The 16286-nt window shown below is 44.2% G+C and overlaps 1 protein-coding gene across 2 annotated transcripts in view; it reads right to left on the bottom strand.

Moving 5' to 3' along the window:
* Positions 1-3653: 3653 nt before the first annotated feature.
* ST18 (ST18 C2H2C-type zinc finger transcription factor) overlaps positions 3654-16286 on the bottom strand; it is a 277028-nt gene continuing 264395 nt past the window's right edge. For both annotated transcript variants that reach the window (XM_087707068.1, XM_087707069.1), the window contains 2 exons: positions 8178-8321; positions 3654-6312 (listed from right to left, as the gene is read on the bottom strand). In XM_087707068.1, the coding sequence (XP_087563194.1) occupies positions 6172-6312; positions 8178-8321 (285 nt within the window). In that variant the 3' untranslated portion in view covers positions 3654-6171. The remainder of the gene's footprint in view (positions 6313-8177; positions 8322-16286) is intronic.

Here is a 16286-nt window from a genome sequence, read left to right as displayed (position 1 = left end):
AGGTCGCGGCTGATGGAACACCTGAAATCCTTCTGGGCACATTTCAGTGAGGGGGACTCCTCCCTCCGGGCCCAGCCAGGTTTCAGTAATACATGCCAGGTCTGCCCCCTCATCTAATATTAGGTCCCGGACGAGGGGAGCTTTGTGAACCACAGACCTGGCATTTAGCAACAACAGCCTGAGACCAGGGCCCTGACAACTCTCACCATCTGGTCCTGGAGTGGAGCTAACAGGGCCGGAAGGGGGGATCGCTGTGATGTAGCGAACCCTCCTTCCCCGGTAATGGCTAGCCCTGAAGTTCCTGTCGGACCTGCTCCTCCCCGTAATGACCGTAATGCTCCGGCCCACCCCCGCATCCGTAGACCCCAATTCCCCTCCCGCAGCCTCCGCTCCTTCCGGCAGGCAATTTATAACAGTCATTCTAGGACGGGAGGTAGGCCTGGGCCCCCTACCACTTCTGCAATAGCACTCAGTGGAGGAGGCACCAGGCTGTACTCACAGTCCTCTCTTACATACACAACCACTCACCCATACAGTCCACACGTAAGTCAGTTAAAAACACAAAAAATACAGCAATAATAGGATTTTAAAAAGTGGGTACAGACATCAAAATGTACACCATCCACACCATATTCATAAAATTTGCGGAGCACTGCGCTAGTGCAATTTAAGGTAAACAGTGCGGAAGGAGGAGGGAGAGCTGCTCCATCCCTCTCCCTTCCTCTAAGTCCCGAAGAGAAACCCAAAGGCCAAAGTTCCAAAGTCCGTATTGGGTGAGGTGGTTGCAAATGGAGGGGGGCAGGGCGTAAATGCCAGATTTTAACAAGCGGTAGCTTCGCAGTCTCACCCCCTCCAGATCAAGGTATAATCCAAAACAAAAGCCAACAACAGTCCATAGAAGGTATGTAGGTGGTATGCAGGGGAATGTCTTGTCTTCCCCCTCTCCTATAGGCCTGAGGGGGTCCAAAGTCTTTGGGTGGTTGGCACAAGTCGAGAAAGAGTGGGGGGGTCGGTTGTTGAGACGCCAAGTCCCCACCCATATTTCTTCCATCCTCTATCGCTCCTTCCATAAAACGAATGCACCGCAAATACACAGTCCATGACGTCCTGAGAGTTGTAATTAGGTGGGCGCTGTCCGAGTTGGTGTTCCAGGGACAGTGGTGGCAATGCGGTCGGAGGAGGTCGGATGTTGAAAGGCCAAAATCAGATGGTCACAGGCCAGGATAGTGGAGAGCCAATGCTAGGCAAGGGAACAGGAGGAGGCTCTGCAGCAGCGAAGGCAAACAGAAGAAAAGATATTGCCAAAGGACAAAGCCCAGACACGCAAGGGAGCGAAGGGGAGAGGCTGCGACGAGGGAGCCGAGCGAAATGGAGGGAGGGGGGGCGTCCAAGGAGGGCTATGGCGGCGGTAACCACAGTCAGCCACCCGATCCGCCCGGTCCCGGTCAGTCCAGATAGCTCCCCGCCTCTCTGGGGCGATGATGATGAGTAGTAATGTCAGATTAATAGGGCCCCCAAAGCTTGCCGCTTCTTTTATTTGTTGGAGTGAAGAACACCGGTTCATTATTATGATGCTCTATCTGGTATTATAATCAGACTTTCACCAGGGAAAAAAGATTCTGCAGTTATTTCAGAAGCACTTTTTTCTGTACTATAATATAAGTTTTGTATTTGCTCTATTCAGTTGGGAAGTGTTGTTAGCCATAGCATTAATTTATATTAGCTATGACAGATATACTCTTAATTTTATTTTCTAAGTATAAAAAATGTTTTTAAAAATGAATGAGAAAAAAATAACTTTTCATACATACATTGTGCAGATAATTTCATCTTATAGCATCTCATTAAATCAATTACAAAGTTAAATACTCTTTTTCTTTTTTCTTTTTTAATGCAGATCTAGAAATTGATTATCTTTATTTCGATATGATTACATGCTATTTTGTCAGGAATCCTATTAATGATCCTGCAATTAAAAGTAAGTAAATTTATACTGCTTATAAATTTGTTTTCATCTACATATATTTCTTTGTTGAAAGGGAAACTATCAGTCATCGAATGATTTCCATATATCTCTAGATTAGATATGGTCATACTGCAGAACCTGAATAGGAGCAGGTTGAACATGGAATGGATGGGACAGATATGTGTAAATCCAGTCCATTTTGATTATAAAACCATGAATTTTTGAAGTTAGTTTGTTTTTGTCATGCTGTTCTCCATTATTAAAAAAGTCCTCCTGGTGTTTATGTAGAACAGTGTTTCTCAACTGTTTCTCTCAGTTCTCTTGGCAACTTTAAGGTATGTGGACTTCAACACTCAGATTGCTGACTGGGAAATTCTGGATGTTGAAGACCACACATCTTAAATGTGCCTAGGTTGAGAAATTCAGATGTAAACTCTGTGCTGCTTATAGTGAAGGATAAAGATGAGATAGCACAAAAACAGGAAAATGAAGTATTTAATGTCTGATACATCTCTTCTTAACTCAAATTTTCTTATCACTACCTATCTACCTATCCTTTACCATTGTCCAACTCTTCCTAAAGTTTTGTTTGAAATTTGTATCGGTATTCCAACCCATAATTCACCACAATTTATCATCTGAGAGGTCACTTAAAAGAAATACATTAAAGGAGCATATCTATACCTATTCCTACAAAATCTAACACTCTTCATTCCCTAACCTCCTTCCAAATTTCATCTGATTGATAGAAGATAATTTACATACATTTCTGCCTTTTCTGTAAGAATCTGTTTCTCTCCCCCCCCCCCCGCCCCTGACCTTATTTGGACCTCAATAGTCATATCAAATTGCTTCTAGGATCACCCAGTCCATTAAGTACCCTGTTTCCTCGAAAATAAGACCTCCCCGGATAAGAAGCCCAATCGGACTTTTGAGTGCATGCACTAAAATAAACCCTCCCCTGAAAATAAGCCTTCCCCTCAAATATTGCAGCACAGCAGCAGCCATGAGGTGACCACGCTCGCCGCCTCCTGCACTTCAAAAATAATAAGACCTCCCCGAAAATAAGCCCAAGTGCTTATTTCGGGGGTCAAAACACAGTAGGTAGATGAAAATGTCAGCCAGTATAGCATATGCAAAAGAAAGTTCTGTTTCTCTAAAAGAGGTATTTAAAAATATCAACCTGCATATAGATGGACTGAGAAGGGCTAAGGAAAATAATAACAATTTGCCCTATAATTAAACAAACAAATAAGCCCAAGTCATAGAGCAGATATATTTCAATATTTTTTTATGTGTGATGAATTTTATCCAGTAAAGATCAAATTTGCTCTCATACAAGAGGCTCCAACACCCCAGAAACATTTCAGAAATACACACTAGAAGCTTAAGTAAGGAAGGTGTAGTAAACTACTAATAGTCTGAATTGATGGGTGATTTTTAATAGCAGGAAAATTTCGTCATGGTATTTTGTCCTTCTGGTTTAAATATTATCTATCAGCTATTCAAAATCTTTTCTTTGATCTTGGGCATAACACTAGAAGTTAGGTAACATTTAGAGGAGGGAGCTTTCTGACTTCTGAAGAAAGCAAGTCATACATCTGTCGGCGTGAAAATTCCTGGGAATACTTTAAAAAAGCATCATGCAACATGCAGAATTTTTAAAAACGCCAAATAACTTGTGGAAGCCATTCCAGTATCAGTTTTTATTTCCTACCATACACCAAATGTACAGCACAGAACACAGTTTTGTTGCTTTGATGTAAGAAATATTAACTGTATGAAGAAACAGTATACAAACTACCCCAAAATTAAAAAAAAATGCATACATCATTGTCCTTTACAAAAGGTCTAATTTACAGGATAGCTCATCAAAGCAAATTAACCCAGAAAAAGGAAAGGGGAAAAAAAGAATGAATGGGAAGACAGAGGAAGGGAAGAATCACAGCTCACATTACAGAACATCAAATACAAAGAAGGCAAATCAATATGAAAGTACATCTTGAGCAAAAATCCAAACACAGATAAATTAACTGAAAGCCATAGTAAATAATAATAGATTAAAAAGAGATTGCTTAATTTAATTTAAATAAAATATAGAATTACTTTTAAAATATTTAGTACATTACTTCTTACTTTTTGTCATGAGTGAATGCCTTAAACTGGTGTCAGCAAATGTCTTATAACAAACAAACCAACAAGTACAATAATTTAATAGTAATTTGGTGTTCTAATTTATATTAGCACATACTGTAGCTTTGTCAAAAAAATTTCTTTAAAAAATAAGCACAGCTTCTAAGAACATACACCTCTCCTGTCTAAACTAAGGTCTGAGGGCCAAGCCAGTCCCTCCATACACAAACAGCAAGCCCACCTAATGTCAAAGAGCAATCACAGCATATGAAAGTTGGAGAATGACCGAGAGGCAATCTGTGGATAGGAACACTATATGTATGAATGAAGACTCTTAGCAGGGTCATACCCAGCTGAGATATAATGTTGGCAAATAAAACTAACCATGGCCATTGTAGCACCGAAAAAGTAAAGCCTATGCTGTAACCATTATACACTTTCCACTGAGGCACATATGCACATGAGACATGTATGGATGGGTAAAGGCGTTTAGCTGGTGGCTTGTATTTCCTTTTTTCTTTTTAAAAAATTAGTTAACGTTCAGGGGGGATTATTATTATTATCCAACATCCCTAAACTAGCTGTTGGATCTTTATTCAGAGCAGTTACAAAACAGGAACTGAATAGAGATTATGAAAGGGCTCATCTTGGACAAATGTAAACATGTTTCTGAATGAGGGCTTACAGCACTGCAACATTTGAAGACCTCACTTGCCATCATCAGTAGAAACTAAAACTTGCAGCCACCTGATTCGAAATTATACAAGACTCCAGTATGTACACTAATCACTTCTGGATGTTCTCTATTTTCTTCGGTGTAAAAATCAGTTTTATCAATGAAGCCACTCCTAAGATTTACTACTAGTCGATGTTGACAGTATTGAGCTGAATGATAAGTAGAGTTTAATGGCCTTGCTTTGTGATATGTACAAAACAGAGGTGGGTTGCTCCTGGTTCGGTCCGGATCGAGTGAACCAGTAGTGGCAGTGGCGGGAGGCCACACCCACCGACCCGGAAATGTTTGCGCATGCGCAGAAGTGTCACGCGCACATATGAGCGCACTCATGAGTGAACCGGTAGTAAAAAAAAATGGAAACCCACCACTGGTACAAAATCATTGACTTAGGAAGCACTTTTCAAATATGAAATTATATAGATAGTAACCCCCCCCCCCAAGCTTCTGTACTTTGAACCTATCTTATTTGAATGATCAAACAGTTTGATCTTCCTGCATGAATGAGCGTGAAATTAGGCATTGAGAAAGTATCCTTCAATCAGTCCAGTCTTCCCCTGAATGGTTTCAAACAATTGTTTAATGTAGGCTTAGCTGGATCCAGTGGTTTGCTAATTGCTATATTTCATTATTGCTACAAAAATTCTTGAACTCTTACTGCATGCTGTGCTCAAGGCGATTAGCCACTAGAGGGCACCATCCACCTTGGTATCACTGGGTCTTTGCCTCTCATGCTATTTGCAAACCCATTCTTATTTCATAAAAAAAATTGTTATAAAAAGCAGGATGTGGTGAAAATAAACTAGAATCACAGTTCTGTTACTTTGTTTCTTTCATAGTATTTTTTCTTCCTGTACAAACCCAGCACATTATTTAATTTACACTATAACTTTCAGTCTATTTAAAATCCCATTGGAAAATAAATTAACAAACACATTTGTAAAAATATGGCAGGCTGCAAGAAATGCGGTTAAACAATCTTTTCTTTTAAAAAAAATCCATACAATTCTTTGATTGAAAATAAATTAAAAATGTAAAAAAATAGTTACACACACTTTGTACATTCACTTTACAAAAATGAAACAAGTGCAAAACAACAATGGCAACAAAAAGGATTTGTACATAAATAAATATGTTTGATGATCTAACTCATTGCTGTTAATACAATAGTCTGTTATGTTTAATGTCCTTTTTATGTCAGCTGGAAAAAAATAGTGCAATGTTGTAATTAAAAATGCAGCACAGCAACCAATATTTCTAAGCAGTCCAGGTGCTTTTCATGGATTCATCTGGAATTTGCAGCTGCTGAGACCTTCTTGTGCCCAGCAGTTCTTCCATCCTACACATGAATACCCTTCACTGCTTGCTTGATACTTTCCAGCAGAGCCTTGCAATCTGGGGAATAATCCTTTTCCAGATTGCTGTACATCTCTGTGAGTGTATTCACGTATGCTTCAAAATTCTGCTCGCTGATTGGGCCCTAAATAAAGGCAAAGGCATGACACAAAACAATGAAATCAAAGTTCAGTGAGATGTTAGCAGGGGAGATGAAAATTTTTATCTGTGGACTGCAAGCCTGAATCTGGCTGAGATCCATGCGAACTGAGTTTTTAAAATCTAAGTCAGAATATTTTTTTTGGGGGGGGGGCAAATGGTTGGAATTACATTAAATGGACACCCCTTTTCTCCCTGCCTATCCCAATTTTCTGTAAGTAAGTGCATTCACTTGTAATACTAATATACTTGCCATATGATGAACGAATAAAAGGCTTGTCTATACCATCTGCCTTGGATGTCTCAGCAAGTTGCTGCAGGCAGATATATGCAATTCTTCATTATCTGTGGCTGCTATTCCAACATCACAAGGACTTCTGTCCAGATATCACTTTTTTGTCTTAAAACAATAGGCATATGGAGGCTTAATTGAGTTGCAATATGATTCAAGGCAGAGGAAAGTGATAATGATGATTATTTTTGCCCAGGGGCTTTGTGTGTAAGTGTATGTGTGTTTAAATCTTTGAACATATATGGATGATGCCGCCAGTAGTTCTTTTTTTGGATTACTCATACAGTATTTATCTACTTCCCTGTTTCAACTTGTGGCCCTTGGCCACAATGGGGCACCTTTCCCCCACTTGCCAACTGATCATTGTCATCTGGTTTGTAGCAGAAGTGGAATTTTATTTCCCTGCTGCCATTAATGGAAGGGGACCAAATAACTTGGCCTATATTGGTCCCTAGCTCATGGGGCTGGCAGGGACCAGATGCTGGTTTCCCATGGATAATGTTGGCAAATAAAAGCAGTACAGTATGCCATTGGCAAAGTCACTGTGTCTATAGGTTCAACCCTTGGATTTGACATTAGAAAAGGAAATCATTATCCATCTTCATGTTAGCTGTGTAAGATAGTACAGGTAGTCCTTGACTTGAAACGGTTCATTTAGTGACCATTCAAAGTTACAGCATCATTGAGAAAAGTAGTGACCGTTTTGCACACTTACAACCGTTGCAGCATCCGATTACTCACATGATTAGGATTTGCTGCTTTGCAACTGCAATTTATGATGGTTGCAGTGTCCCGGAGTCATGTGATCTGTTTATTCAACCTTCTGACAAGCAAAGTCAACTGGGAAGTCAGATTCATTTAACAACTGTATTACTAATTTAACAACTGCAGTGATTCACAGAAAGGTCATAAAATGGGGAAAAACTCATGTAACAAATGTTTCATTTAGCAACATAAATTTTGGGATCAATTGCAGTTGTAAGTCGAGAACTACCTGTATATCTCTTATCTCTCTACAAGATGACTTGTCCCACTCCAAAAATAATATTATTTTCTATTTAAAGTATTGTCATTTTTCTATCTGGAATTGCTAATACAGATTTTTCAATAATTGCACAGTGGGATTAATAGAACATAATAGAATTGTTTATTGGCCAAGTGTGATTAGACACACTTGTCTCCAGTGCATAATAGCACTTAGACTTATATACTGTTTCATAGTGCTTTACCGCCCTCTAAGCAGTTTACAGAGTCAGCATAGTGCCCCCAACAATCTGGGTCCCCGTTTTACCCACCTTGGAAGGATGGAAGGCTGAGTCAACCTTGAGCCTGCTGAGATTTGAACTGCAGAACTGCAGCTAGCAGTCAGCTGAAGTAGCCTGCAGTACTGCACTCTAACCACTGTGCCACCTCAGCTCTCAGTGTACATACAACAATAGTGATAATGGATTCTGCATCATAATTTTCCATTTGACAGTCCTGCAAGATACTACCATATGCTTCTCTATTCTTCGACTCTTAGAGAAAGTGCAGAATTCTTAGTCACAGACATACTATACCATTTGTGGAAGTTGAATGTCGGCAAGACTGGAGATGAGAGCTTGGCTTAAGCCAGCTAGTTCCTTCAATAAGCTCTCATTATTCTGCTCTATCAGTTTATTCTCTTCTTCGATGGTTTTCAGATTGCTCTCCATTGATGTGATCTGAATCCATAAATAAAAATGAGAGACGGCAGAATGAATAGTGAGGCTCTTGCAATAAAGCTACAACTATGTATAAGAACTTGCTCTGAAAGACCGAGCAGAGATGCAACCCTGAGGCTCCTAAAACCGTGTTAACAATATTCATTAAAAAAAATGGCTAATTTTAGCAACACATTATTGTTTTTGAAAAAGTGTAGAGAAATGGAATTTGTTTGCCACCTGCTTCCGTTTCCCCTTCCCAACACTTCCACCCAGCTCCAATTTGTGGAAAGCTGCCTGTCTCCACTCTCAACAGCAGCAGAAAAATCTTTAGGATGAAAGGGAGTTCACAGGTGGATGGAAGTCCCCGATTTGACAAAACAGGAGAAGGCTTAGCGGTTGGTTAAAAATGCCTGGTTAAAAAAAGAATTGTGCTGTTGGGCATAGAGAAAAAGAAGCAAACAAACTGCTGTTTACATTGGTGATTTTTCCCCCCTTGCAGCATCCCTGCTGACTCACTACAATAATAACAACCTTGGTATTCGCAGTAGAGCTGGGTAAGGCAATGCTGTAGGATGACTGAGATTATAACATTTCTGAATGTAAAAATTAAAGAAGCAGAATAGGAAAAAAAACCAGGGACCCTCTTCAACAAGAAAGGCTAACAAAAATATCATCTTGAATGAATGATCCATCACAGTAAATAATCCTAGATTAGGAGCATCAATGAAACCTACACATTCTTAAAAAAAATATTTTAGATCATATGAGTCAAGTGAGAGCCAAGCAAAGACTCTGACAGATCAGTCCATTTTATTCAGGCACCACTGGCCATCACAATAAGCTGCGAACTTTCCGTGAGTGTATCATCACTTTGCAATTCTCACCACTGTTTGCATGCTGCTACAGGGTCAGATTTATGAGTGCAATTATAAGACTGCACATTATGCATTACAAGCAAATCTATATTTAGGTAAGATGCAGTATATAGTTAGCATTCCAAAGCTAGAGATTTAGTCACTCCTTGTGAAGGTGTTAACTATTTGTTTCAATGGAAACATCTGATAACTCTCCTGTGGTCTGGAAGAAAAAAAGGAATTCCATAAGAGAAAAGCTCCTGCCAACGGCCTACAGATTCTTTCTCACCATATTTCACTGGTAAGGGGGGCTCAGCAAGCAGATTCCATTTAGAATTAGTGGTCTGCAGATAATCAGGCAAAAGCCAGATAGGATTTTAAAAGTTACAAACATTTGTCTTTAACCCAGAAATAAACCTATGCTATTAGTCTTATAATGACAGCATGCCGCATTGTGCATTGATGGCAATTTCCTGATGGTTGTGGATTGCTCATTACATATCTATATCTACCGTATTTTTTGGAGTATAAGAAAATCTGGGTGTGTCTTATACACTGAATCCAGCATTTTTTGCCTCCCGAAACTCTGCCCCTGTCAGCCTCTGCTTTGCTGCTGCTTCGGCTGCCATGAAACGGGGAGGGGGGGGCATGGTATTTGGGAGGGGAATCATTGATGTGCTGGAGGAATTTTCTAGACGCTGAACTGACCACCTTACTGTGCATGTGGAGGAGGGGTGTTTCCCGCCAAAGCCAACGGTCCAGCATTTCATCCTGGTGATGCCTTTCAAAGTTATCTCACACCTGACATTTGGGGGATATATGATTGGACTGTGCACAGGGATGCCAAGGGGAGGGGAATGAATTATACATTATATTATTAGCGTTCGCGCCTAATTACCCAGACTCAGCTTAGCTTTGCAACTGTTCATTTATAATTAGTAAAAGTACACTTGATTTCAATACAAATGGAGTCCAGCGGTTTTCTTTCCTGATTACTGAATGAAGTGATGCTGACAGCCCCCTTCACCAAAATGACTGTGCATAGCCTTTAGAAGCCTTGCAGAGTGCTCCTAGGGGCTGGAGAGGGCAGAAATGAGCAGAAAATGGGCTGGTTTTTTGCTCAATTTCCCCCCCCCCCCCAGCCCTCAGGAGCACTCTATAAGCCTCCTAAAGGCTATGCATGCCCTTTTTCTGACAAAAAAACCAGACCTGTTTTTGTGAAAAATGGACCATTTTTTGCTTGTTTTTGTTTGTCCTCCCAGGAGCACTCTACAAACCTCCTAAAGGCTATTCATGCCCTTTTTGAAAAAAAAATTGGGCCCATTTTCGTGAAAAACAGGCCGTTTTTAGGAGGTCTGCAGAGTGCAAAAATTTTTGTTTTTAATTTGCCTCTTTGCCTCCAAACCTTGGTGTGTCTTATACGCTGGTGCGTCTTATACTCTGAAAAATACCGTATTTAAATTCTCATGCCTGTAACCTTTCATTGAGCAAAATGGTTTACCATGGAGCAGAACTTTTTTGCCTCAAATAGGCTAACTTATGAAATGTGTCAAAAATCCTGTGGAATTGAAATTTGGCAAATTTTATAAAACATTTTATGACATGTAATTTTTTAAAATCATAAAGTGTTTTATGACATCAAACAAAATGACACAAAACATTTCTTGCAACCTCTGATGTTTGACTGCTGTGCAGTTCAACATGGGCTACTTTCAAACCATCATCAATAATAACCATTCTAATTTCTATCCTTTGCCCACACCCGGATTGTGACTGAAAAGACGGCAGATAATCTTCCTACAATCTATACTTCAGAAGACAACTGGAATGCTAACAGAACCACCCTGGAGACTGCTGGTAACTCTCCAAATGCCATTTGGCAGCTAGTAGAATCTCTTCTATGCTGGGATGGGCTGATCTAACTGGATTTATCTTCTTGCATAGATCAGTAAAGCCAATCAATTCCATGGTCATTGAAAAGTGATCTGTCAATGACAATGAGTTTTGAGTTTTATTAGTATTTGTAGGCCGCCCTTTTCCCTGAGGGGACTCAGGGCGGCTCACATAAAACCGGGGAGGGGGAGTACAAACATCAAGATAGAAACATATAATAAAATGGTAGGCAACATACATTCATCATTCGGGAGGGGTAACTATTCCTATCCCCAGGCCTGACGGGCGAGCCAGTTCTTCAAGGCTATGCGGAAGGCTTGGACGGTGGAGAGGGTACGAATCTCCACGGGGAGCTCGTTCCAAAGGGTCGGGGCTACTGCTGAGAAGGCCCTCCTCCTTGTGGTTGCCAGCCGACACTGGCTGGCCGATGGAATACGGAGGAGGCCTAGTCTATGGGATCTTATTGGTCGCAGGGATGTAATTGGCAGAAGGCGGTCTCTCAAGTATCCAGATCCACTGCCATGTAGGGCTTTATGGGTGATTAATAGCACCTTGAAGCGCATCCGGAGATCGACAGGCAGCCAGCGCAGCTCGCGGAGGATAGGTGTTATGCGGGTGAATCGAGGTGCACCCGCAATCACTCGTGCGGCCGCGTTCTGCACTAACTGAAGTCTCCGGATGCTCTTCAAGGGCAGCCCCATGTAGAGCACATTGCAGTATTCCAGCCTAGAGATCACAAGGGCCCGAGTGACTGTTGTGAGAGCCTCCCGATTCAGGTAGGGTCGCAACTGGCGCACCAGGCGAACCTGGGCGAATGCCCCCCTGGTCACAGCCGCTAAGTGGTGGTCAAATGACAGCTGTGGATCCAGGAGGACTCCCAAGTTGCGAACCCTCTCTGAGGGGTGTAAAATTTGACCCCCCAGCCTGAGTGGTGGAATATTAGTCAAATCTTTGGGAGGAAAACACAACAGCCACTCGGTCTTTTCTGGGTTGAGCACAAGCTTGTTAACCCTCATCCAGTCCATAACGGCCTCAAGGCCCCGGCTCATCACATCTACCGCTTCATTGAGTTGGCACGGGGCGGACAGATACAATTGAGTATCGTCCGCATATTGATGGTATCTAATCCCGTGCCTGCGGATGATCTCTCCCAGCGGTTTCATGTAGATGTTGAATAGTAGGGGGGATAAGACCGAACCCTGAGGCACCCCATAATTCAGGGGCCTAGGGGACGATCTCTGCCCCCCCACTAACACCGACTGCGACCTGTCCGAGAGGTAGGAGGAGAACCACCGTAGCACGGTGCCTCCCACTCCCACCTCCCGCAGTCGTCGCAGAAGGATACCATGGTCGATGGTATCGAAAGCCGTTGAGAGGTCAAGGAGGACCAGGATGGAGGAATGTCCTTCATCTCTGGCTCTCCAGAGATCATCAATCAATGCGACCAAAGCGGTTTCTGTGCTGTAACCGGGTCTGAAGCCTGACTGGAAGGGGTCTAGGTAGTTTGCTTCCTCCAAGGACCGTTGGAGCTGGAAGGCCACCACCTTCTCAACAACCTTCCCCAAAAAGGGAAGGTTGGAGACTGGGCGATAGCTATTAAGAACAGCTGGATCCAAGGATGGTTTCTTCAGGAGGGGTCTCACCACCGCCGCTTTCAGTGCGGCGGGGAAGTTCCCCTCCCGAAGGGAGGCGGTTACAACCGCCTGGATCCAGCCTCGTGTCACCTCACTGCAGTTCCTGACCAGCCATGAGGGACACGGATCCAGAACACAGGTGGAGGTACTTACAGCTCTCATGGCCTTGTCCACATCCCCGGGGGTAACGTCCTGAAACTCAACCCAGAGCTGTTCTACTTGGTCCCCCTGTGCCTCGGCTGGAACTGCGGGGGTGGAGTCCAAGTCCGACCGAAACCGAGCAATTTTGTCCGCTAAGAATTGGGCATACTCTTCAGCTCTGCCCTGCAAGGGTTCCCCCGCCTCCCTTTTGTTCAATAGGGAGCGGGTTATCCTAAACAGGGCGGCTGGACGGGACTCAGCGGATGCAACCAGGGTGGCTATGTGGGATCTTTTTGCTCCCCTAAGTGCCCTGGTGTATTCCCTGGTGCAGGTGGTTACCATTGCTCGGTTCGATTCGGACTTATCGGACCTCCAACGGTGCTCTAGGCATCTCCTCCGGCGCTTCATCTCCCGGAGTTCCTCGGTGAACCAAGGGGGTCTCCGGGATCCGCTGCCTCGGAGGAGCCGCAGTGGCGCAATCTGGTCGAGGGCCTCTGACGCTGCCGAGTGCCACGCAGCAGCCAGAGTCTCCACCGGATTGTGGGCGAGAGTGTCAGGAATAACCCCAAGCTCTGTCTGGAACCTTGACGGCTCCATAAGGCGCCTGGGGCGGAACCACCTGGTCGGTTCCTCCTCCCTACAGCGGGGGTTTGGCCTCCGGAAGTCGAGCCTCAGTAGGCAGTGGTCTGACCACGACAGGGGTATGATGTCACTCCCCCTCAGACCAAGATCACAAATCCACTGCTCCGAGAGAAATACAAGGTCAAGCATGTGTCCCGCTGAATGGGTTGGGCCTCGAATTACTTGGGTCAAGCCCATGGCTGTCATGGAAGCCATGAACTCCTGCGCCCCATCAGAGTTTTCACCGAGCGACGGCAAATTGAAGTCCCCCAGGACCATCAACCTAGGGAACTCAATTGCCAGCTCGGCTACCGACTCGAGGAGCGAGGGGAGGGCTGCTGCAACGCTGTTGGGAGGCAGGTACGTTAGCAGCAGACCCACTTGACCCTTGAGGTCCAACTTTAACAGCAAAGACTCACACCCGACAATCTCCGGAGCAGGGACCCTACGAGGAACTAACGACTCCCGGATGACAGCGGCCACACCCCCACCCCTTCTCTGGGCTCTCGGCTGATGTAGCACCTGAAATCCTTCTGGGCACAGCTCTACAAGGGGGACTCCTCCCTCTGGGCCCAGCCAGGTTTCAGTAATACATGCCAGGTCTGCCCTCTCGTCTAAAATTAAGTCCCGGACGAGAGGAGCTTTATGAACAACAGACCTGGCATTTAGCGACAACAGCCTGAGACCAGGGTCCTGACTACTTACGCCATCTGGTCTTGGAGTGGGACTCCTAGGGCCGGAAGGAGGGATCTCTGCAATGTAGCGAACCCTCCTTCCCCGGTAATGGCCTGCCCTAAAGTCCCCGCCGTATCTGCCCCTCCCTGTTACGACCGCAATACCCCGACCCTCTCCCGTGTCTCTGGTCCCCTCAACCACCCCCATGGCCCCCGCAACTCCCGGCAGGTCCTCCGAATCACACATACTCAGACACTCCCCCAAACAGTCCCCACGTAAAAGTTAAAAACACAAAATTTACAACAATATGATCATAAAAGTGGGAGTAACTCTAACATCTACCATCACCAGATCATGCCTCAATTGCTCCAAAGTATAAACCAGTTCTCATATGTGGCCTCTGAAGCATTGTACAGTGATAACTTGGCACAAACCCCCAGTTGTCATGGGTTGTCATGCCACTATGATGTCTCAGAACATCACCCCCTCAGGGATGACTGAGATAATCTATACTAGGGGTGTCAAACTCAATTTCATTGAGGCCTGCATCAGGGTTGTGTTTGACCTTGGGGGGGGCAGGGGGCGTGGCCAGGTCAACATCACTCGTGTTGGCGGTGCCTGTGGTGGCTCAAGTGCTCTGCCAGCAAAAATGGGCTCCCAAGCTTCATTTTCGATTGTGATGGCTTCCTGCAATTATCAGTAGTAAAGCTACTTGTTTTTACTAGCAGTGTCTGAACTCTATTCGTGTGTTTCTACTAGCAACATTCTTTCTCTCTAGCTGTACATTCCGCTGCACTACTTTCTGTCTCCCAACGGAGATACCCCTAACAACATGCTTTTTCATAGCACATCACTTTAAAATATTTCACTTTTCTTCTTCCTTTCTTTCCAATAGATCTGGCAAACAAACATTCCTAGACTCAGCCTCAAGCGATATGAACCACTTGCCGGGTCAGGATAGTCAGCATTTTAAAATTCAGCTAGTAGTGCTCAGTGGCAGCCAAGGCCTTAGTGTGGTCCAACCAGGAAGAGGCAGAGCATGTGCCAACTGGCAAATAGCACACAGGGAAGTGTTCATGTGTTGTTCATGATATTACCATCTGTCACTATTGCCCCCTTTTCCTGTTCTTCTGAGAAGGAGCTGCACACAGAGAATGTCTGTAGTGACATGGTCACCAGTATTCTTCCTTAGCAATGGCCTTCTTCTCAATAGAGCTGGAGATAGCATCCACTTATGGGTTAACCCTGTCCGTTCTCCTATTGGACTGAGTTTGATTAATAATTAATTAGTTGCATATATAACCCACCTCTGTGAGTGACTCCACACATCTTTCGACTCAGTCCATTCTGGACAGTAGTGTTACCCAGTATCTGATCTTCTTCATTGGCAAAATTGTTTTTAACAGGAAAAGTGAGTAACAGAGCCTTGGGCTATTGGAGAGAGAGGCTCGTTGAGGTTTCTGCTAGCCTCGAGTCACAGGTGTAAAAAAGCGGAGGAAGGATCACGTACTGACAACCAACCACTTCAAACACATCCCCCCTCACCTATTGTGAAAGGCTGATTGCTGCTGGGAGAGCCTTGCTGGCCTTTACACGACCTCTCCAAGCTAACTAGGGATCGGAGCAGCTGCGCTGTCAAAGAACGGCACGCTGAAGCTGCGGAGAGGCAAAATGGCCTCCCTCAGAGAGAGAGAGAGAAAAAAAAGGTCTCACACATTGCCTTTGATCCCGGCAGTTGCCTTTGCGAAGCCCGCAGAGGGAGATTTGAAGCATGAGTGGCCACAATAGGCTGAGGAAGGCCTCAGGAGCCCAGAAAGAGAGCTGGTGGCTGTTTGCAAGGAGGAGAATTTTGGTGCGAGCGCCATTTTGAATAGGAAAATTGGCGCAGCCGCCATTTTGAATGCCAATGGTCCCTCAAATGGCAGATAGCACAGCATCAGGCCAGCCTGACAAGTCAGGGAGCGCCCAAGGAGGTTTGCTGTCAGTGGCTGGGGGCCACGATCCACCAACCTTGCCTGCCTCATCCCAAAGCAGCAGTGCAAGTAAGCCTCAAGATAAAGGTTCTAAGGACTCTAAATCCTCCAGCAAGGGCTCCAAATCAAAAAAGACTCCCAATCAGCAGACAAGGAGGCCCCACCCCAGGCCAAGACTGGGTCTCATTCTCA

This window comes from Thamnophis sirtalis, unplaced genomic scaffold, assembly GCF_051295495.1.
Source record: "Thamnophis sirtalis isolate CommonGarterSnake01/CBP01778 unplaced genomic scaffold, rThaSir2_p1.2 scaffold_2, whole genome shotgun sequence".
In the NCBI taxonomy this organism is placed as follows: Eukaryota; Metazoa; Chordata; class Lepidosauria; order Squamata; family Natricidae; genus Thamnophis; species Thamnophis sirtalis.
Note: the sequence above shows the minus strand (reverse complement) of the source record. Positions and strands in the feature narration are given on the sequence as shown.